This window comes from Onychomys torridus, chromosome 18 (assembly GCF_903995425.1).
Source record: "Onychomys torridus chromosome 18, mOncTor1.1, whole genome shotgun sequence".
Classification (NCBI taxonomy): Eukaryota; Metazoa; Chordata; class Mammalia; order Rodentia; family Cricetidae; genus Onychomys; species Onychomys torridus.
The window spans coordinates 38795966-38819583 of record NC_050460.1 but is presented as its reverse complement, the minus strand read 5'-3'; the positions used below and the strand labels follow the sequence as shown (position 1 = coordinate 38819583).

The following is a 23618-nucleotide window of genomic DNA, read 5'->3' as shown; positions in this document are numbered from 1 at the left end:
GTAGGTTAAAGACATTTCAGCACCATTTGGTACCTGAGTCTGGCATATTATCACTAAAACCTAAGGCCTTTTGCATAATGGTCGAAGCCTTAGACACAGAGGTTTGTCTGGAAATTTATTTTTGTCAATTTGCGGGGCAGCGTAAATTAAATGCTCACCTTAAACAAGGCTATTTGAGCTACCCCATTAATACCAAGAAGAACAAGAAATACATGGGCGTTGACATGAGCTGGTAAGTTCAGAGCTGTGCCATGTTTGGGTTTACCGTTGGTCTTCCTGGGGTTGTTTCCATTTGAAATAGTTGTCTAATGGGATAAAATTTGCAATTAGAACATTATAACTACATAGGTACGTTACGAAAACCCTCCATTATTTTCTCTAGAAAGGGATTGCTTACAAAGGAAACAAAAGGAATCTAGTGTACTTTGGTCCATGTTGCACAAGATGCCTCCAGGAGTTGCCTGCTGAGGGTGTGGGAATGTTAGAAGCAGGCATGTGTAGTTAGGTAGCTGCATTTCTGCTCCTTTGGATGTCTGCAGGTCTTCTGGCTGCAGAGACACTAGAGCACCATGGAGGAGCTCACCTCAGAAGCATTTGCACAGGGATAGGTGGACTGTCAGTCAAAACAGTGAGAGTTTTTCATTTGTAATCATGGACCTCCTGGGAAGCATAACTGGGTGAAGCAGATGAAAAAATTGCTGGAGCTGGTGATACCTCTGGCCTGTAGTCCTAGCTACTCAGAAGGCTGAAGCATGAAAATCATGAAATCAAGGCTTCTCTGGACTACACAGTGAGTTCAGGCATCTTAGCAAGACCTGACTCAAAAGTGAAAAGAAAACCAGCAAACAGAAGATGGCCAGGGATCTGGATGTGCACAGCTCTGGGGAAGAACATTTGCTTAGCACGTGTGAGGTCTGGATTCAACCCCCAGAACTCCCAGAAAGGAGAGATTAAATGAAATGAGCTCTCGTCCCAAGTCAGATAGTAGAGTGTGTCACATTTGGATCAGATATTTTCCCAGGAAATCATTTTATTATAGATATTATATTCCATGTAGGTAGAATATAAGTATACGGCTATAACAAAATACTTGAATGTGGGCACTTTTAATTCTCCTGCCTCACCCTACCCAGTACTAGTATTGTAGGGGAATTAGAACATCAGTTGTCCTGTTCTTTCTCCACTTGGGACTAGGTTAAGATAATGGCTGCCATCACTATCTGCCTCCCTTGCTGGTGCTTTGCATTCCCTCCTTCCGTTCTCTGCTTGGGAGGAAGCTCTCTTTTTCTCACCCAACACTCCATGGTGACATTCAATTTGAGTGAATTCTTCTTTTCATTTTCAGAATACTTTTAAACATAATTAGCATGGCACATCTGTGGTGATTAGTTAGGATTTAGGACAGATGTTGCCTCTTGCCCTCCAATGCTGGTCCCTTTGGTGCCTCCTTGGCTCTGGAGAGCTGCAGCCCTCATGGTCTGTTCCCAGTCAGGTGTAACCAGGCAGTGGAGCATTACTTACGGCTTTCCTCTAGAACATAGGTTCTCACTTGTTCTTAGAACTGATTGGGAAGATGCTAGTTTTGCATGACATCTCTTTTTAAGTATAACTGAAATATATACTTTTTTGGTAGTTAGCCAAGTCCTCTGCACTTTGCCGACACTTTTCTTAAGTGATTCTAAACATTAGCAGTAGTGGTTTTACAGCTGTGAAACATCATCCTTCAGTACCCATAAGGATGGCTTCTAGGCCCTCATGGGTAACAGAATCTGAGGGTGCCTTTTTATATAGCTTGGGTTGGTATTTGCATAGAACATGCACTTCCCTTCTGTGTTTTAAATTATCTGTAGATGGCTGTACCTAATACAGTGTAAATTACACTCAATTATGTATGATATTGTATCATTCAGGCAACGATGCCAAGAAAATCACCTGTGTGTATTCAGTTCAGATACAGACATCATAGACCACACTACAGTTCCAGTACAGATCCATTGAATCAGTGGGTGTGGACCCTGAAGATATGGAAAGGTCATCTGTTGGAGTAGTCAATATTTCATCTGTTGTAATACATGTGTTTTTGTATTGTGCAACTCTGCTGATGGAGAGCGTTTGAACCAAGTAGCTGAGTAGCTGTTTGTGTGTGTGTGTGTGTGTGTGTGTGTGTGTGTGTGTGTGTGTATGTGTGCTATTCTTGAATATTGTCTAATAGTTGAAGATGGCTGAGCAGTGTTCAGGTAGTAAGGCTTCTTTGCTCTGGAGTGAGTGTGTCAAGATGCTGCCATAAAGCCTTTCATGGTTGCTCCTTACCTGCTGCCAGACTTTGAGTTGTACACCAAAGCTGTGTCTCCATGTCATCGCTGTTTTCTCTGGGGGTGTCCCAATACAGATCACTGGAGGTGCGGGCTTTGTGGGCTCCCATCTCACTGACAAACTTATGATGGATGGCCATGAGGTGACCGTGGTGGACAACTTCTTCACAGGCAGGAAGAGAAATGTGGAACACTGGATTGGCCATGAGAACTTCGAGCTGATTAACCACGATGTGGTGGAGCCCCTCTACATCGAAGGTGATTGTTACCACATTTCATTTTTTGATGTCTTTATCCTATGAAGGTGCAGTCCTCGTTTCTAGAAGAAGGGTGACTATCCCCAGGCGAGTGCCTCTCCACTATCCTGTGGCTTCCCAAGTCTTCAAATTGGTCTGTGGATGTAGCCTATGTGGTGCACAAAGTTTATGGTCTAAGTATCGCATGTTGAGGTTCTAATTCCTAGGGTAACGGTGCTGGGAAGTGGGGCCTTTGGAGGATGGTCAGCTCTTGGGGATGGTTTCCTCCTATGGGGATTAGTGCCCTTAAAAATGTTAAAAGCACCCCCTCACCCTTAACACAGCGAGACACAATGAGAAAATACCATTTATAAACCAAGAAATGAGTCCTCCACAGACCCTGTGTCTTAAAGCACCACTGTCTTTGACTTCCCAGCCTCCAGTGTAGAAATGGATTTCTTCTATTTACATGCCAGCAGCATATGGCATTTCATTCTAGTGGGCTGGGTGAACTAAGACAGCATCCCTGCTCTCTGATACTTGCATGTTGTTACTTTTAGTACCTTATAGGAAATTGGCTATTATAAAATGGACCAAAGATCCATGTATGAAGCTTTGGTTTTATTAGCAAGTATTGTGGACCTTTGGGATGGGTGGCATATAGAATACGTTAGGTTGTCATGAGTATACTCTTAAAGAGGATTGTGGATCTGAGCCCATTCTCTTTCTCTGCCTCAGGTTTGATAATAAAAATATCTTGTTCCATCATACACTTGTGCCATGATGTGGCTTCTTCCAAAGGCCCTCAAATCATGAAGCCATCTGATTTTAGATTATAGCCTCTTGGATTGTCAGCCAAAATAACCCCCTTCTGTTATAAGTTAATTATCTTTGGTATTTTTATACAGTGATAAAATGCTGTGGGGTTTGTTGTTGTTGTTTTGGGTTTTTTTGTGTGTTTTTTTTCTTTTCTTTCTTTCTTTTTTTTTTTTTTTTTTTTGCGACAGGGTATCTCTGTGTTGCCCCAACTGTTCAGGGACTTACTCTGTAGATTTGGCTGACTTCAAACTCAGAACTCACAGAGATTTATCTGCCTCTGCCTCCTGGATTAAAAGCATGCACCATCACTGTTATTGCAGCTTTTGAGTAATAAAATCAATTTTAAATGTATAAAGCCTTCGGGGAACCTGGCCACTTTATAGGATTGTGGTTGGGGCAGTAGTGGGTAGGTGGATGGTGGTTCTGCAAATGTTGTAACCTGCCAGAGCTGTCAGTGAGCATTTCTAGGGACAGTGGGTCTTTGCATAGGTGACTGAGAATCACAGTTTGGCTTTCAGTTTTAGTGGAGGCTGTCCTTACAGTGGAAATCAGGAAGGCCACAGACACTCGGGGAGAAGGGCCAGTGAAGATCCAGGCTGAGTGCCATTGGGCAGTCCCAGCCCTAAAAAGGAAGTGTGTCCTTGGAGCCTTTGTGCATGGAAAGCCAGAACCTGTGTCAGACATCTGGTTTCTAGAACTGTGTGGAAGTAAATGTCTGGTGTTTTATCCCTTGGTTGTATTGTATCAGTCACATCTGTCAAAGGAAGTGAGTTCAGGGGCCTGAGATAACATTGAAAGCATCCTCTGAAGTCCTCCATGGTATGCTGGTGAGAACTGCCATCTAGGGACCTAGTATCACGCTCTTGTTAATCTAACAGTAGCACAGGAGCTAAATGGTGTCAACTCCACCTCCCTTAACCATACAGAAACCCCAGGGGGACTGGAGCCTGCTATAGGCAGTAGAGTCCTGCTTGTGTTGCTGGAGCCCAAGGCTTCTGTAGCCACCCCTGTGCCTGCCACCACTCCCACCACCACTGAAGGTACCGTGCAAGCTTCTGCCCTCACATCTCTGCCTGTGAAGGAGAGCACCAGTTATGTAATCGTATGTAAGGCCCTCCTGTGTGCTTTTTCAGACATGCCATTGTTGGGATTTCATCCCCTCAGGACAGCAGTCTAAATAGGAGTCATAGAAATGATACTGCGTCTCCTTCATGTATAAACTGACAACATGACTGCTCCATGGTATGAGTAAGGGGGAGGTTTTTATTGTAGATATGAGAAAGAGACTAGCAGAAGCATCTAGAAGAGTCCAGAGCAGGAAAAGTAGCAGGGTAAATATGGCCAGCAGACTGGACCTGGTCATGAGAGAAGCAGGGCATGGAGAAGGGGTAAGAGTCGGAGGGCGGGGACAGGAAGAGGGGAGAGCAGGGAGACAGAGGGCATAGCTAAAATAGCAGGGTTATAAGGAGAATTCATAGTTGGGGTGGGGGCGGTGTATAGCTTTGTGCTGGAGGAGCTTAAAGGAATGGAGAATGCCGTGATGCTGGCATGGACTTGGAATTGTGTAATGGGTTGAGGAAGCGTGGAAGCCAGCATGTGACATCTCAAGATGACAGGGCTATATGTGATCTGCAGTGTTTTCAAACACAGCCATGGTGTTCTTTGTTGGGTTCCTCCCCACCCCTACCCTGTGTCCTTTTAAAGCGCTTAACTCGTTTAACTGGCCTGTGGTTGCTCATCTGGGGACTGGGCTGTAGTTCTTACAGAGTGGATCAGGTGACCTCCCCTCCCCTGGACATCCTTGTGGGTGGCTGTGGGTCAGCTGAGGAAATGCTTGCTACATGCTAGCAGTAGGGGTCCTGAAGTGGCCTCCTAGAACTCAGCCCGGGGTACAGCAAGACACTACTGGAAGGCTTTCTGTGGCTGCCTCAAAGGCCGTGCACCAAGTGTGCAAAATACAGACCCGTGTGAGATAGTCTACGTATAAACATAGTGTAGTCTTATCTCTTTGTTGGGTGTTAGATTGTTGGTATTAAAGCTGTCAGAAACACGCTTCAAAAGCCCTCCTATGTACCTCTGGAATGGTCTTCCTAGGACTCTTGTTCAGGCTCCTGCGGTGAGGAGCCTACACTTTGCTGGGTGCTCTTCCGTTTGGTTTTCCAGCATCTGCGTAAACACAGATGTGGAGAGCAGCTCCTCCTCTGCAGTGCTCAGAGAGCAGCGGTACTCGTGAAGGAGCCCGGGGAGAAGGGGCAAGAGCGATCGCAGCACTTCACACCAACGCTGTCGGCTTGGCAAGCTCAGCTTTCCCTGTGCTCGTGTGGCAGCAGGAGTTACCCTCATTACACCAAGCCACAGCAACCCCTTACCAAATGCTTCAGTGCTGGGAGAAGCCATGGGAAAGGAAGCCAGGGAAGGGCACCCAGGTAAAGAGCAGCAGGCTTGGGAAAGTGCGTTTGCAGAGGGGCCTGGGTCCTTGGTGATGTAAGCATTAGGGGCCTGTCGTGCTCATGAGAATATTTTAGTTTACTGTGATTTGTGAATTAATGTCTCAACTTTGATTTTACGCCCACGTATAAATACATACTGAAGGAGGTGGTCGATCTCAGAGGTCCTTTCTGTTTAATTTGCAACAGAGGGCTTCATGCAGAGCATTGTGGACACACAAGGAAGAGAGCCCTGAAACACCCCAGCCCTGTAAGACGAATTGCTAAACGGTCTTATTAATAAACAACCTGGAACCAGATATTGGGGTGAAAACCTAGAGATCAGAGGAATAGGACAAGCCACAGCCAACCTCACCTTACTGACTCCTCAGCCTTCAAAGAGGCCTACTTCCTGTATACCCACGCCTGTATGCCTTTCTGTCCCTGCCATCTCACTTCCTCTCTCCGCCCAGCTACATCACTTCCTCTTTCTGCCATTTCTGTCACTTTCTCACTGTCTGTACAGACCTTCCGGACCTTTATGGCTAGTGTTGGAATTAAAGGCATGTGCCACCATGCCTGGCTCTGTTCCCACTGTGGCCTTGAACTCACAGAGATCCGGATGGATCTCTGCCTCCCGAATGCTACCATTGCCTGACCTCTATGTTTACTACAGTGGCTGGCTTTTCCCTCTGATCCTCAGATGAGCTTTATTGGGGTGCACAGATAAAATATCACCACACAGCCCCAGGCTGAGCCAGTTCTTTGGCATGCGCAGCCTTCATAGGAAGTTCTGTTTGAGAGGAGTCAAGGCCCAGTCCCACCCTTCCATTGAGCTGAGAGGAGTATGCAGTTGTACATGCCCTGGAATCCTGCTTCTCACTGTGAATGCTGCTGTCAAGGCTGAGGCTGGGGCTACTCTGTGGAGCCCCATGTTAGCACATCCAGACAGTCCTCCCTAAGTGCCTAATTGGTTCGTTGCCAGCTTGACACAGAGATGTTTGAGAACAGGAAACCTCACCTGAGAAGATGCCCCTCCAGATTGGCTTTGGGCAAGCCTGTGAGGCATTTTCTTGATTGATATTAGAAGGCCCAACTTATTATGGGCAGTACCGTGCCTGGGCTGGTGGGCCTGGGTGCACTAAGAAAGCTAGCTGAGGAAGCCATGAAGAATAACAAGCCAGTTAAGCACTGTTCTACCATGGACTCTGTACCAGTTCCTCTCTCCAGGTTCCTGTCTTGAATTCCTGCCCTGACTTCCTTCGATGATGAACTATGATGTGGAAGTATAAGATGAAGTAACAGCCCACCCCTACCCCCCAAGTTGCTTTTGGTTATAGTGTTTTAATCACAGCTATAGAAACCCAGGTAAGACAGTGCCCATGGAGGATGGTCCCAGATCTCCCTGGGTACAGCATCCATAGATGCTCAGGTCCCACACAGAAGCTCCGCACACCTACCCGGCACTTAGAGTATCATATACACCCTAGTTGCTGCGAAGCAGTTGCTATAGTGGAATCATGACAGGGAAAGGCTGCATGTGGTCAGTGTAGATGCAGTCCTAGGGGGAGTCGTGATCTATAGCTGGTCTCATTTGTGGATGCAGATCCTTTGGAAACAGGGCTGAGTGCATTTCTGCCAAGTCTTTGACGTGGAGTGTAGAAAAGAGTCTTGCAGAAGCTCTCTCGATGCACACTTTCACAGAGAGACACCTAGTGATGCCAGTCTTTGTGCAGTCATTGTGTCATTGTGTCGTCCTTAACTGATGTGTGGCAGCGCTGTTTATCACATGGGCCCCATCCCAGAGGAACCTTAGTGCCACCCGAGACATCAGGAGAGCATGTTATTCTGCAGTTGACTGCATAAGGGTCTGTGTGTCTAGAGGAAGACAACTCCTGATTCTCTGGTGCCTTCTGAAAATGGCCCTGGGCTCTCTCAGGAGTCTTCCATCTGTAGGGCATGCAGGAAGCCCCTTTCTGGTGCCAGTTTTCCTCTCCCCTGGCAACCTCAGTGCCCTCCAGCCCCACCCTTCCAGCATACAGGCGAGTGCCTGACTTTGGGAGGCATGCCTGATGACCGGAGGGAGGTCTCTCAAGGATTTTTCTCCAGGTTCTTTTTCCTAGCAAAGACCACAGCTCATAGCCTTGCAAATGCAAACGGGTCTGGGCAGCAGCGCTGGCAGCCCACATGTAGAGATACCACAGAGCAGTGGATACAGTGGGTGCATTGGCGGCCCCTCTCCACTTCCAGCCTAAGTGTGAGGCTCATTTTTCCTATGCTTTGAACTCACAGCTGACATGTTCTCAGGCTTTTTCTCTGGCTATTGAGTGTTATTAACTCAGTAGCTTTATTTACATTCCAGAGCCAGCTATTAAGGCCAGCTTAAGGCATCTCGCATTTGCACTTATTTGCCCCTACTCTGAAGTTTCCCCTTCCTTTTCATAAATCTTCAGCAGATTAATTAGGTCAACAGTCCGTGCAAGTGTCCTTTTTAGGACAGGAACAAGGGTATTGCCGGCAGTGTTAAAGTGGAACACATTTGCAGAGAAGTGGGCTGTGTAGAGCCTGGATTTTCATGCAGTGTTCAGCTTCTCCTTAACTGGACCGCTGTACCTACGTAGAGGTCCTGATGTAACTGTGCAGGACACCCCTCATCTTTCCGGGAAAATCTGGAGGGCCAACATGTCACATGGCAGAAAAACAAACCAGATAGAGTAGCTCCGGGGGATGGGGGTGGGGGTGGAAAAGACCTAGTTTATGTCTTAGATCACTACTCTCTTAACTTGCGCTGTTCCCAGGGCTCTGGGCTGAAGTACTGGGGAGGGCTCTTTGTTTTCCATTGACTGTTTCCAGGTCCACCAAGAGGTACTAATAGCAGCAGTGGGCTTGGGACTCCTCATTTGGGGTTTGAGGTCATTGCTGAGTGGAGGTGGGAAAACCGTGGCCAAGTAGCTTGTTGGTTGCTGGACAGATCACTTGACAGTTGAAGTCACTGGCTAGGAGGATTAGTGGCCAGCCCAAGAGGGATGATTTCTGACCAGGGCAGCAAGACATTTCCCATACAAATGGCATCAGGGTGAGCCCGGAAGGCTGGGCTGGAGTGATGGGAAGGAGGGCAGCTTACAGCTCCATGGCTTCTGTTCGATGTCAGGGAAATGCAGTGGGCTCACAGGATACACTCACCCTCTTAGTTCTCCGGGCTCCGCCCTCTTAGGACAGGGCTCTTTATAGCCCGGGCTGACTTGGACTTGTTCTGTAGCTAAGGTACACACTGGGAATCCAGGCAAGGAGATGAGAAGTTCAAGGTTCTGGGCTACATGAGGCTGTCAGAAAAGAAAGAAAAACAAAGAAACAAATGGAACTGCAAATTTGTGCTGAATCTGAGGTATTTCTGGCAGTGCTTGGTCATGGTTCATTGTGCAGCCTCACTGTAGCCTTGATCTGAACACACAGCATGCACATGGCACTGCATGTACAATACAGTTCCTGCAATGCACTGCCGTGCATGCCAGCCAGTGCTCCGATGTGAGACTGTTGTACGTTATGAACTGTGCTGCTTTTACCAAAGGCGTCATAGTTTTCCTATCCCCAGCATAGAATTATCAAATATTAGGTTGTATTATATTATGGTGTTGGATTTTAAAAAGTACTGTGTGGGGGGCTGACTTAGAAACAGAGTTTCCCAACTGTCCTAGGCATACTCTGTTGTTTGTACTGCACACTTACAGGAAGTGATGTTCTCAGCATTGAGGATTCTGAAGTCAGAATCTCCATCAGTTCTGAGAAGCATTAACTGCAGTAGCAGTGTTCAAGCAGGATCTGGTTCTCTATGTAAAATAAAAACCACATTTATCTCTATAGTGTAGACTTGTTTTCATCTTCAATAAATGCTGTGATTATACACATACTAAAGAATTATTCTAAAGTCAATTTCTTTGTGATTTTTTTATTATTAGTGTTTGCTTTGTTTGAAGTTGTTGAGAATCTAATTGTAATCTATATGGAACAATGTATTAGTAAATAGTCATTTATCTTAGAAATAATACCCTTCTCTTTTGCCTCCTTTAGTTGACCAGATTTACCATCTGGCATCTCCAGCCTCCCCTCCGAACTACATGTATAACCCCATTAAGACACTGAAGACTAATACAATTGGAACGCTAAACATGTTGGGTCAGTAAGTTGCCTTTTTTCTTCCTTTCTGAGAATATTTTAAGCAATCCCAAACGTGCACAATGGTGAGACTTCCATCTATATAATGTGTATTCCAATACCTCTGTGATTGCTCAAACAGATTGTACCAAATCCTGCAACTTAGTGTCTTTTGCATTTTGAGTCAGCACACGAGCCCTGTGTACTCAGCTTTTACACCAGCAAAGCTAGTACATGTTTCTTTTTTTCTTCACAACTTCTCCAATAGAAGATTCATTCTTAACATAGATATTTTCACCCTCAGCGTGGGGGTGGGAAGCATCAGGGTTAGGAGAAGGTGATGGGCTTTTTCACCATATGGTGGGAGTCTGGGACAGGTGTGGAGGACTCTCCGTGTTTGCTTGACCCCACACTTAGTGATGGTCTAGTTGTTCTTGTGTGGGTGCCGGGTGTAGGAAAGCGGTTTGGGGCAGGACTGAGGATTGTGGTGGCTACATTCTAGAAGGTACCTGTATGTGGTGCCTGGAAGATAGATAGCATCAGAATACAGGTAGTTGCCCAGGTAGGGTATGCAGAAGAGGTGGTAGATGTGCCATTTGGGAAGATAGGATGAGAAGCATCTTGTCTTGCTATGTAACCTGCCAGGGTGGTTACTTAGTAAAATACAGAGTAGCCACAAAAGATGATTCAGAGGAAACAGTCTTGCAGACACTACAGGACTGATGGACATAGGAACTCACAGAGACTGTGGCAGCACACACAGGACCTGCACAGGTTCGAGCCAGACAGGTCCCCAGCACTGACAGGACACAGTAGACACAAGCTCTCACTCCTAACCAGGAAGCTATCTCCAGTTGGCATCTGCTTGCAAAAGAAAAATTACTTTTCTCCAATGGAGTCTCACTGGATATAGTAAGGGTTGGCCCAAAGCCCAGGGATGGTCAACACAAAACGAAGGCAGTGGTCTTTTTGTAGACTTTTTTTTTTTGTCTCATAATGCTTTGTTTGGGCATTTTATGTCTTACAGATCTTTTGCTTGTGTATTATGATTTCCAATTTTGTATTTGTATGGCTTGTGTATTATGGTTTCCAATTTTGTGTTTGCGTAGGTTTTGTTTTTGAGTGAATATCCATGTGTGTGTTTCTTGTGCTTTTTTCTTTTTTAAATTTGGTTTGTTTGCTTTTGCGTTTGCCTGTTTGTGTTCTAGAAAGAGAAAAAGAGTTGAGTGGATGGGAAGGTGGAGAGGAGCTGGCTGGGGGGAGTTGGGGGAGGGGAAACCATGATCAGAATATCTTCATGAATAAAAATTGTTTTTCAATTAACAAAAACAAAAACAATGGTGTGAGATAGCATTTTTGGAGCATAGAAGTCTGTGCAAAGCTCCTGGACCAGCGTTGTGCTCAGCAGAGTCTGCATCTGGCCAAGCTTGAAGCTCCCACTTCTAACCTAAATGCTGCTGTTTTAAAGAATCGGTTTGCAGTTTTCTTCTTGCTATTTTTTTTTTTCCATTGTGGTTCCATGGCAGATGCACTAGTAGATAAGTGATTTGGTGGACACTCAGGCACATGCAGGACTAAAACTGCTTAAATTGGTCTCTCTCACACACACACACACACACACACACACACACACACACACACACGCGCGCGCGCGCCTGTCCGTGTGAGCTGACAGTTTTTCTGATGACATGTACACTTTCTGCAGGACTGGCAAAGCGCGTGGGTGCCCGTCTGCTCCTGGCCTCCACATCTGAGGTGTATGGAGGTGAGTGATGGGGCCCCTGAAAGGTGCCCACTGACCTCTGGGGCTGTTTGCATCCTGTCCTGGGTAAGGTGGAATCAAAGTCCAGGATTCCATTTAGAAAGCTCAAGCAGTTGACACAGTCTCTTTTGGTGCCTGCTCTGTGCGGCCTGGGTCAAGTGAGCTGGCCAGTGATGATGAGGTGGAGGTTTTCCTTTCTGCTCTGAAAACATCTCAGAGATTACCAACCTGAAGTCACTTTTCACCTTTTGCTGGCACATTTTACTCTCCTGGAGAGCAGTGAGTGCTGGCTGGCTGGCCACCAAGAGCCACCCTGCAGGGCGACCTGAGGGCTACCTGATGATGGACACATGCTCACCACCTCACCTGTTACAGAAAGATTGCTGGAAGAACCTTAGTAGACAGTGCCAGTAAACTCCAGGTCACATTTAACCCACCCACCGCCTTCATGGTCTCCCCTGAGCTATCCACACCCGGGAACTTAGGTCAGGAATGGGGAATGGGGGCAGATTTTCAATTCTTGTCGGTTCCTACACTGTCCAAAGCCAGGTGGCTTCAGGGTGTGGAAGAACCTTCACCTGGTACAGAGGGGCACCAGACCTCAACATTTATATATATTTCCTCTTTTACATTATTCTTCTGCACAAGGGAAACGGGGGTGTTAAGGAATAAAATGAGAAGAGACCATCTTTGCAGTAAGTTTGCCAGGTAGAGAAACAACATAGCAATAGGAAAATTCTACAGAAATTAGTTGTAACTGCCATGAAAGTGTAACACATCCTCCTCTTTTTTGAAGTCCTGGGCAATTGAAGGGCAAAATAGGTGCCCTCGCCCCCACCCCATCTGTGTGTAAAAGGCACAGTGGCACCCTGCCTTCCTCACCAGCATTTATTTGCATGTTTGTCTTGGGGAGTCTTCAGTGGTGTGATTCCTGTGGTTTGGCGCTTTCTCTTCCGGTGCTCCTAGTGGATCGCCTGCCTACCCTGGCAGCCTCACACACTGGGGGTGAGGAGGGCAAAGATCAGAAAGCTTTCCCTTGTTTTGTCTTTTGAAACAGAACGCAGCCCAGGCTGGGATCCAGTTTGCTCTAGCCTAGGCTGGCTTACTTGTGCCGAGATGATCGGCACTCACTGCCACACCTGGCTTTGGGGAATCATTTGTTTTTTTTACTAACCCTTTATGTGCATGCTCACGTACACATGCTCATTGACAGGAGCGTGAGCACATGTAGCTATTCCATGGGCATGCATTTGTGAAGGGCAGAGACCACTTGGGAGTCTGGTTCCTCAGTGTTGTTCACCTAGTCTAGAGCTCACCCAGTAGGGTAGGGTGCCTGGCCAAAGACCCCAGGAGTCTGCCTGTCTCTGCCCATTCCGTGCTAAGATTACAAAGTCGGTACTACTATGCCCAGCCTTTTGTTGTTGTTTTTAATGGGTTCTGGGGCTAGAACTCAGGGCCTTGTGCTTGCAAAGAAAGTACTTTAGTGAGTCACCATCCCAGCCCCAGCCCTTTACCCCTGCCATCCCTGCCCTGCCCCCACAGTGTCCTGAAGTAACTTTGTGAAGGAGGTTTTTGAGAAGTTTGACCCCCTGAGCATTCCAGCCCAGAATGGTGCCAATACTGAATGGCTGTGCCCAGCTTCCTCCCGTGCCAGAAATGTATGAGCACATCCTCTGGGGTCTGGCTTGTCAGACGTAGGAAAAAGCCTGGTCTTGGCCATATCTTTGTGAACATAAGTCATTAGTTTTCTTTTTCAGGGAGTCTTTGCCTTCAACCTCTTCTCTCCTGTGTGCCTTGCCTCTTGCTGGGGGATTTTCACTCAAAGAATCAAGCCTCTCTGCACTGTATGGGACTGCACAGTCATAGCTGCTTCCTGAAGCCTTGGCTGACTCAGATCCATGTGCTGGGGCTCCACCCATACATTCTCCTCTTATTTCTGACAAGTCTAGGGTCAAGCCATGTGCAGAATAAGTCAGCTGTGGATTTATAGCACAGAATTGCTTGTGGTTTTCTCTAGATTTCTTGGAAGAGATTTATAGCATGGTTAGATACATATGTATATGTAGGGAAGGTCTTGGTGCACTAGATAAAACAGATATTGATTCCTGTTCTACATAGATACTTGAGTTAAATAAAGAGTTTGTCATTTGGTTGTTTTTAATACTTTATTTCTTGAATACATCTTTAAGTGTTGATTTATTTATGCAGTAGGAAAGCAAGGATTGGAAATTATGTTACCTGTGGGTGCTATTGCCTAGCACCTGCCCTGCACAGGGCCCCAGGACTGTCTTCATCACGGGCCTCAAATTGTTGGACAGAAGGCCAGTGTGCTCCACAGAAAGCCTGTTTTAGACCCTTCCTATGAGTGTCTGCTTTATTCTAATTACATGCTTTACAAAACTGAGCCATGCATCTTCCACGAACATTCAGAATTATTTCGGGAATAGAGGGAAGACACATTAAGAGGCTTTGACCTTTTTGCTTTTTAACCTGTGAACTGCTGTTGTGACCCGCTGAGGCAGGGAGGATACCAGGCACCCTGAAACTGAGGAAAGAGAGGCACAGAACACTGAGCTGCCCTCATGAACTTCTGTCTGTTTTTAAATGTTTGCCAAGGCCCATCATAAACAGACAGTGTTCTGTAATGGACTGGGATCTGGGTAAGGAACAAAAAATGAAGTCTCATTTTCTCATGCTTCCTCGTAGATCCTGAGGTCCACCCTCAGAGTGAGGACTACTGGGGCCATGTGAATCCCATAGGACCCCGGGCGTGCTATGACGAGGGCAAACGTGTCGCAGAGACCATGTGCTATGCCTACATGAAGCAGGTATTGGTCCAGACCTATGCCGCTTGCTTTGGACACATGTGAAGCACTCTGTGTACGGGATAAACCCAGGGCTGATGACATCTTCGAGTGGGTGTTGGGAAGGCTTGGTGTCCACTGTTACAGATGAATGTCGTTACCAACCATTTCTACCTATCTCCTTGTTTTCAAAATGAGATGAGCTTGTTTCTAGTACTGTGAGAGGGCTGGAAACAGCGTGCTTCCCTAGTGTCATATTGCCCAGCAGCAGCTAACATCTGCCTCTTTTTCCAAGGCCTCTGAGTTGGTGTGGTTTATTTTTAATAGTTATTTATTATGTGTGTGTGTGTGTGTTTATGTTCTTGTGTGGGAGTGCATGTGCGTGTGCATGCATGTTCACTTTCGTGAAGTAGCAGGAACTTTCAGGTCACCTGGTCTTGCTAGCCAGCTTTCTAGCACAGTGTGTTGGGAGGAAACTGGTTTTTATGTTGGCCCTGGAGTTCTGGCTTTTATCCTCATACAACATGCACTTCTCCCCCTGAGCCACCTCCCTAGCCATGCTAGATTCTGTAAATCATCCTTCTGGTCATCTTTTAGTGTAGAATGGAATTGCTGGTTGCTTTAATATGGACCTCTAAGAGGTTCTAGTTCACTATCCTCTCCTGCGTGCTTGATTATTCATTGTTACACTGGGTGCTACCATTATGGGTGTTTCATCTCACTCACAGACCAAGAGGCCAAGGTTCCCTCACTGGCTCTACCGTAACATGAGTTGGAGATGGCTGGGCACTCACTTCTTACCGCTAACCTCTGATATGAGCTTGTGGCTTTGCCCTATAGCATTGGGCAGAGCAGCAGAAAGCATGTTGTATGGCCAGGTAAGGTCCTGTGCTGTTCCATGTATTTTCTCACTGAATTTCTGCTGTGCTTGGACCTGGTCCTCAGGAACTTGTTTTTTTATTGAAGCAGGACATGATGGGAAAATAACCATGAGTATGGAATGTAGTTTCAGGACAGCTATGTATAGATGTGCTGTCTACCACATCTAGCCAGTGGGCAAGAGAGGAAGGCAATATGGGAGTACCTGGTACCAGAGTGTGGAAACAAGGCTCTGGAGGAGTCCTTGGTCCTGTCTACTTTCTGGAGACTGTCAGTCATTCTGTTACATGGATGACAGTATAGCATGAAGATAATGCTGCCTCTTTATGATGGGCCTGGAACACTCGGCTTCCTCCATTTCTTAATACTAAGATAACTTGTGCAGGTATCAGGTTCCAGAGCTCTGCTTTGTCAATCTGTCACGGGTAGGCCTGATTGTCATAGATGTAACATAAATCATGAGGTGAGCTTCCAGCTTTTTGACCCTATTCCCCATGTTGTAAATAGTGGGCTCCTACACAGGGAGAGTCAGGAGCCTGGGCCACGGCTCCAGCTCAAAGATGCACCCTGGCACCTGTTCCTCTGGGTCTGCGTAGGTGCTAAGGAAAGAGAAAAACCCTCCCTTTCCTCTTACCCTGTGAGAAAGAACAGACACCATGCATCCGAGACTGTTCTGGGTGTAGCAGGATGTTCTGTGGGTTGTAGAAATGTCAGAAGACAGGGATAAACAGAAGAAAAATGGCTGCTCGTAGTGCCGTCTAGAGACAGGTACCAGAGGGAAAATAAAGGAGACAACCACCACCATTGTGAAAGCAACAGGGCATCCAAGACGTGGAGAACATCCTGTAGCTCTGGCTTCCACATTCGGAACCAGCAACTGGAATCAGCTACCCGTGAGTCTGTGTGGGTTCGCCCTCTGGGTAAGATGTCTTCAGGAACAGGTACTGGACTCCTTCAGGGCCCAGACTGTATGGTGGCAGTTCCTGTCTGGGACTGAGGATTTGCTGGTCTTCCCACTTTAGAGAACATAACCTGTAGATCCTCATTACTGACCCCACTGCCCTGCTGGGTACCATGGTGTCCTGCCTGTCAGACGTGCCACCGTCTAGAGATGATATAGTACCTGGGGTTACCCTGCATGCTTAGAGTGAATGAATGCCCAAAGGATCAGGAGCTGGGGTAGAGTGCCAGCAGTGTGCTTTGGCTTTGTCCAGTCCTGTTTAATCTTCCCGCTTTCCACCAAGCATTATTGAAGTGAGTGTGGGTTACCTGCTGTTCAGAGAAGAGAGTGGGCTCCAAACTTGCTCCCAGACCCCTGACTCCTGGCTCCCTGTACAGCATGCTCTGTCTGCTGTCTTGACAGGTTGCTGTGGATCAGGAGGTATCGCTGAGTGAGAAGATGATGCAGCTCCAAATCCAAGAGCATCGACTCTAGGGCAATAAGTGCAGTCAGTGGCGACACCCAGAACAGCAGCCCATGTGGTGATACTCAAAGTACCAGTCGCTTCTCAGCCGGAGCTTAGCACACATGCCACTACACAGTGGCATCAATTTTGAGTTCTAAATACGCAGCCTTTTCTGGTAGTTTTAGAGAAAAGCATTTCAGTTGTTAGGATTTATGCTGTTAGAAAGTCTAAGTTGGATATACATTAGCATATTGTAGATTTGGTTATTTTAATAAGTATAGTTTTTTACACACAAGAGTGTACCCTTTTTGTTAATAAGTGTCTTTTTCAGGGCTCTACATGGTGTGTAAATAAATCGAATGTAAGGAATGAAAATGTAAACAAGATAAATCGAACTCTGAATAACCATTTTTATTAAATAAAACTTTGCCTTTTCTTAAGGAGTTTCTCCCAAGATTCTCATAATTAGTGAAATACCCTGATTTATTCAATGTAAAGTTTTATTTCTCTGCACATCTTTTATGGAGATCATGAATAGTTTGAACTTGTCAGGGAGGAGCTAGGTGGCTGTTTCTGTGTGCCTGTGGGGTGGAGATTTTATAATGTGGGGGCTCCCCCTCAGGCTGTGGTCAGAGCTCAGGGCACATTTACACTCCAGGCCCCTGTGAGTCTGCTTCTGAAGTCATGGCCCACCCACTCTCTGAGCTGAGTCTGCATAACAGGCCACCATTCATAAAACCACAGACCCACAGAGCAGAAAGAGAACTCAGAAGTCAGAAGTCATCTGGGGCAATAACCTTGAGGGCATGGCTTTCATTTACATTCTGGCATTAGCATACTTTAAAAAAAATATAGTTGCTATGTATATTACACTTAAATTGAAAGAAAATAAGCAGCCCAACAAGCCCAGTGTTCCATGGGTAAAACTCGCCCTAGAGGGCTTGCTGCTGTGTTTGCTGGCCCTGGCTTGGTTCCCAGGTTGCCTACTGCCACATCCTGTTGCCCCACATAGGCATCTACTGCATAGTATTTGCTCCCTCCTGGCTTTACAGTATGTCAGTATAACCTGATGCATAGCAGCCATAAGGGGGTCCACTTGTTAGTGTAGTAGTCACATCATTTTTGAAGGAGATATACTTCAAGGTCCTAGCGGGTATCTGAAGCCGAAAGTGCAAGAGTCTATACATGTTACACTTTTTCTGGATCTGTATAACTATGATAAAATTTAATATGTAAGTTAGGCATAGGATAGTGGATCCAGTGCACTAAAGTAGTCCATTGAAGAGGACTGTCAGGAGGTTGGGGATTTAGCTCAGCTGTAGAGCACTTGCCTAGCAAGCGCAAGGCCCTGGGTTCGATCCTCAGCTCCAGAAAAAAAAAAAAAAAAAAAAGAGGACTGTCAGGCAACTGAAGGCACACATCCGGCATCCCCCAGCCTATGTGGCCTTCTGCCAACCTCTAGAGTGAATGTGAGAGTCACCCAGCCTAGTGAGCTGCATTCCACAGTGGCCAAGACCTTGTCCTTAGGTACAGATGTGAGAGGCAGCAGAGAATAAGATGATTCAGCTTGGAGATAAACCCTTGGTTAGGGATGAGAGCTCTTGTCCCTTGTGGGTCTGTGTTAATGACATCTACTACAAGAAGCAGCTTCACTGATGTGGGCTGAGCAAGGCACTGATCTGTGGGCACAGCAGTGTGTCATGAGGAGTCATTTTATTGTTATGTTCCTTAGCAGATCAGTAATAATGTTTGGTTGGACCCTAGACCCCTAGCCTATCCAGTGTCGGGTTCTTGGTCGTCCAAGTATTATCCAGTGTTGGTTGCTCCCACCCAGTTTGTGGCACTATTGTGCCGACATGTTCTGCTGGCAGGTCACCATTGTAGACCTCAGAGTTTGTAGCTGGGCTCGTGGTTACCAGTTCAAGGTAAGTTAGCATGCTCAGGAGACAGAGACAAAGGTCAGGTACAAGCGCGGGCATCTCTCCTTCATAAGTAATTGGAGTTCAGTATCAGTCATGAAGTGAAAGCATAGGGAAAATGGTACATGTGCTGAAGTTGTATACACTCTCCCCGGAGCGGTACAGTATACAGCTTTGTGCAGGGCACTCACGTCATCCAGAGCTGACATGTGTGATTGTGAAGGTTTTGTGCAAATCCTGTTCAGGACTTGAAGATCATCAGATTTTTCTGTCCAAGGGAGGGATACTGGATACCAAAAAACATCCATCTGTCTTGGGCTCAGAACTGTGACATTGCCAGTTTTTAAAGAAGCATCACTGTTTTGTAGTCCTTGTGACATAGCAGAATGGACATTGTTGTTCCCACTTCAAACACCAGGATAATAAGTCTTAAAAAAATTAAATATAGCTGGAGAATGCTGGGACAAACCTAGAGTGTTCCCTCTATGCCCACGTGCTTGTGCTTGGTGGCCATGTCTTCAGGTTGGTGCTCTCTGCGTGGGGCTTTACACAACAAGTCTGTCTCTTCTTAACTTGCCATTGGTTTTATGCTGACCTAACTCATACTTGCTGAGATGTTCTTGTCCTCAGTGTTCAGAGTCTTGGGTCCATGACTCATAACTCCCCATAAAGGACAGCGCACACAGTGGCGTGAAGCGCTGGTTACAAATGAATTGTGAATGTTGGCCTTGTCCATGCTGAGTCCCTGCACCACAGCATGATGGAAACTCACAAGTATAGCAGGTGGCAGGGCTTGGCTATGCAGCATGATGTCACATGACCTGGAACACAGGGATGCACTTGCCTGTTGATCCTTCAGAGATTGGCTCTGCCTTCAATGACGTACTGTCCTGGTGAACACATCCCCAGTTTTCAGCCTGTCTCTCTCCAAGCTCTGTGGGCACCAGCCCAGCTGCTACCTAAACAGCCTGCTGACACCTATTGGTCAGTATACGACAGTATCCCACTGAGAAGGTAGAGGATAAGTGTCAGATGAACTGTACACGGGTTACCTTTGCGTCAAGGCAAAGGTGTGCAGACACTATGAAGAAAGAGCTAGGCATGCTAATTCCAGAAGATGCCCATGGTGTCTAGGAAGAGAACAGGTCTCAACTGAAAGGAGCTTCGGGTTTATCCTCTTCAGTGTAGCTAATGTAGGTGTGATCTCCAGGCTTGAGAGTGTCCATTTGGAAAGCCATGAGGCTGCTGTGGCCAGAGGTAGCAACAGTGGCTACAGCTCCTTGAGTATTTCGTGTGAGTCGTTAAGAATCTTTAGCTGATTCCAGTTAGCTTGCCTAATGGTTTCGGGTCCAGATGGAAAAATCAGCAAGCCTGCTGTTTATGTGTTGGGCAGTTAATGTTTGCAGAGGTCAGTTCATAAGGCCATGCTTTGGACGCTTGTTCCTGAGAAGGGAGAGTAGATAGAGGGCAAGAGCATCTGATTGGAGCTCCCCTCCGCTGCATGCCTGTTGGAGTATTGTAATACCGCTGAGGTTTTCCATTCTCTACAGAGAATAACGCCACGTTCTGATCATCCTCTTCTGGTTCTTTCCTAGTCTCATCAGTTAAATGCAAGTGGACACTTTGAGTTATCCTGTGATGAGAGCAGCATCCCTGCTTCTTCCTCTCCTCCCCTCTTGAGTACATTATCCCTGCCATCCCCAGGGGATAGGCTCTAAGATCTGTGGTGGAGTCCTGAAACCACAGATTAGTCTGCGCTGTGTAATTTAATGCCATTTCCATCCTAACCAGACGTTTGGCATGCACCATGGCTGTAACTGGAAGTGCATAACAAACATACGTCTGTTTTCTGTCATCGGTTTTACAGACAGAAGATTCCTTAATAAATTTTAGGGCATGACCCCCACCCCACCCCATGGGAAAATCAGCACCTGTGGGAGAACGATTTTATAAATAGTTTACCCTCACACAGCTGTCGTAGCTTCCCCACCAGAGTGCCCAGACTACTGGCCTTTCCGCAGTGAAATCTGAGGCAGCTTGGGCTTTGATGTAGCTCTGCAAAGCCCAGAAGGCTTTATGATGAGACAGAAGATACCTTGTCTTTGGGGAGCGAAAAGCAGCCCGTTCTCCATCAGTGCAAGGCACTAGACATGCAGAAGAGGGCTGCACACTGCAGAGGGGCATGCCTCACAGCCTTTCTCTCTGTTCCAGGAAGGTGTGGAAGTACGGGTGGCAAGGATCTTCAACACCTTCGGGCCACGAATGCACATGAACGACGGGCGGGTGGTCAGCAACTTCATCCTGCAAGCGCTACAGGGGGAGCCGCTCACGGTGGGTACTGCCCCCTGGGCCCGGAGGGTGCGTGGAGTGAAGGAAGAACAACTTGATTCAGGGACTCCGGTTTCCAGAGTTGAGATTTCATGTGCTCTTGTATCTCTGCTACCCATATGAGAGGAACAGAAACACATGGGTGGAACACCGACCAGGAAAGCCTTCCAGTGAGCCCGGGTGCCTGCTGCATTCACCCTGTACCCCTGGACTCCACCTGTGCCCACTGGCCTGCTTAAACTGCCTCCACTGTTTTCTTAGCCTCTTGGTGAAGGCCAGGGGTATGAATGAATGTGGTTCTAGGAAGGTACAGGTCAGCGTGGGAAGGAAGTTGAGCCACGTCTTCATAAGGTCGTCACACTTTTATAAGCAAGGAAGAAAACTGCTCAGGTCATTTCTAAGAGCCCAGTGCAGCTCCTGTGGTTCATGCTTAGTAGTCTGGACACGTGCTGCTCCTTACCCGTCAGTCCAGGGTGTCATCTAGACATCAGGGCTAAGTACCCCACACCCGTCCATAGCCCTCACCCGCCCGGGAAGCTGCACCCCTGGCCTGTGAACAACTTGGCTTAAGCTCCCTTATTTGGTGAGTCCCCTGGCTCTCCCTATCTCTGCTCTTCTCTTTCTTCTGGCCTTCCCAGGTCTGTCCTTGGTGGTCTGTCTCCACATCTCTGCTCTGCTGTTCTGTAGAAGTTAAACATCCTTTTTCTCCAAAGTTCTGCATAATAGTTTACAGATTTTTTAATTTTTTTTCCGTTTTAAAATGATTTAGTGTGTGTGTATGTGTATACTTGCACACGTGTGCATATGCATATATATGGAGTCCAGACGCTGGCCATTGCACTCCACCTTATTTTCTGAGGCATTCTCTCTCATTGAACATGGAACTAATCAGTTGGCTAGACTGGCTGCCAGAATCCTCTAGAATCCCCTAGAACCCTCCTGTCTCCACCTCCCTAGGGCTAGAATTACAAGTGCATACTGCCACACATGGATTTTAATGTGAGCACTGGGCACCTGAATTGTATTTGTATGGTAAGCGCTCTACCCTATGAGCTGTCTCTCTAGCTTTACGTACTGATTATCTCTCAGGGGAAAAGCTCTCTTGAGTATTCACATACTTATCCACATTCCACTGATAGACACACTGCAAAGTCAGAAAATTCTATGTCAGACCATTCTGGGTCTACTTGGGCCTTGACTTGTGAGGGGTTCACACAGGTAACCCTACTGTAAAGTCGATATTTCAGGAACTGTGTGTTGTGTCCCCACCAGTGATCAACAGAGTTGGAGACTGTCCTCTGCTGCATGGTCTCTATTTCTGCTGACTCATGTAAAACTCCGAGCAGAGCTACAGGTGCCTCTGACCCTGGTTTTCCAAGTGAGGAGACTGGGGTACAGAGACTAAAGTGCCTGAGCTTCTGTAGTGTAGCCTATGACGACGTGGTTTGGATCTGGAGCCTCTCCTCTGAATCCCTGTTGTCTGTTGTGTGTCCTTCATATGTGTTAGCCCTGCTACCAGTGTAGGACAGAGCCTCCCTGTCCATAGTGTATGGCCCCCTAAGACAGGCACAGTATGTCGGTGAGTTTTGATGAGTACCTCCCAGAAAAGAGGTAATTCTAGACCTCAGCTCCAGCTCTAATGGCTCAAGCTCACTCTCCTCCTCTCCCTCAGTGACACCTTGCTGCCTCTTGATGGAGGTTCTGTGGTCACACCTGGCTTCTCTTTCCATACCATTTATGGGCTCCACCACTCATCCCGGTGGCCTGGCTCTGGATCCGCCCTGCCACCACAGTGTCCCATCCTTGTTCTCCAGCCCCGTTCTTTCAGCCTGGCCTAGAGCCAGCCTTCTGAAGAGAAGAGACCCAAAGACTCCTCATCTCAGGAACAGCATATGCCACAGACCTTTCCCGTGGCTCCCACCCTCCCCACTCCCCACTCCTCACACTGACTTCCTCAGCCCCTGTCTTGCCTGTTCTGGGAGTGTTTCCTGGGCATTCTCTCCCATTCTCTGTAGACAGTGCCGACTGGACCACTCTACATGAATGTACCATTTGGCTTTTAGTCATCATGGTTTGGTATTCATTGCTCCTACTACCAAGTGAAACACTGCATTTCCAGGCCCCTAGCACAGCAGTAGCTCTGGGAACCAGGACCTTCGTTCCTTCCATTTACAGCTGGGTCCCTGGCCCCAACACACAGGCAGTATGAGACAAATGTCGGTTGAACTAATGATCAGGTATGTGATGGCTGCTTTGTGTTGCACTGAGTGGAAAGCCGCCCAGTGGTTAGCCACAGAAACCAGCGGTTTGCGGGTGTAACTGCTAGGTGAACCTGTCTTTCATATCCCCCCCTTGTTGCAGCTGGCTTCTCTCCAAAGGTTTCCCAGCTGCAGATTCAGCCAGCTGCAGGTCAGAGTTAGAAAATACAGTGTCTGTGATAACACGGACAGATGTTGTTTTCCTGTATGGAGAATATGCAAACTCGAAACCATTTCACAAAAGGGACTTGGCCATCCTGGGTTTTGAGATCTACGGAGTGTTTTGGAACCAATCTCCATGGAAGCTGGGGGACAAT

At 47.0% G+C, this 23618-nt stretch overlaps 1 protein-coding gene across 4 annotated transcripts in view; it reads left to right on the top strand.

The window, feature by feature from the left end:
* Positions 1 to 23618, top strand: part of Uxs1 (UDP-glucuronate decarboxylase 1) — a 76649-nt gene that overhangs the window by 37802 nt on the left and 15229 nt on the right. For 2 of the 4 annotated variants that reach the window (XM_036167538.1, XM_036167537.1), the window contains exons 6-10: positions 2390 to 2570; positions 9862 to 9966; positions 11651 to 11710; positions 14414 to 14535; positions 20927 to 21046. In XM_036167538.1, coding sequence (XP_036023431.1) covers positions 2390 to 2570; positions 9862 to 9966; positions 11651 to 11710; positions 14414 to 14535; positions 20927 to 21046 — 588 coding nt within the window. Of the gene's footprint in view, positions 1 to 2389; positions 2571 to 9861; positions 9967 to 11650; positions 11711 to 14413; positions 14536 to 15239; positions 18118 to 20926; positions 21047 to 23618 lie in introns of those variants that run through there. The other 2 variants (XR_004943081.1, XM_036167539.1) reach the window with 2 other exon arrangements.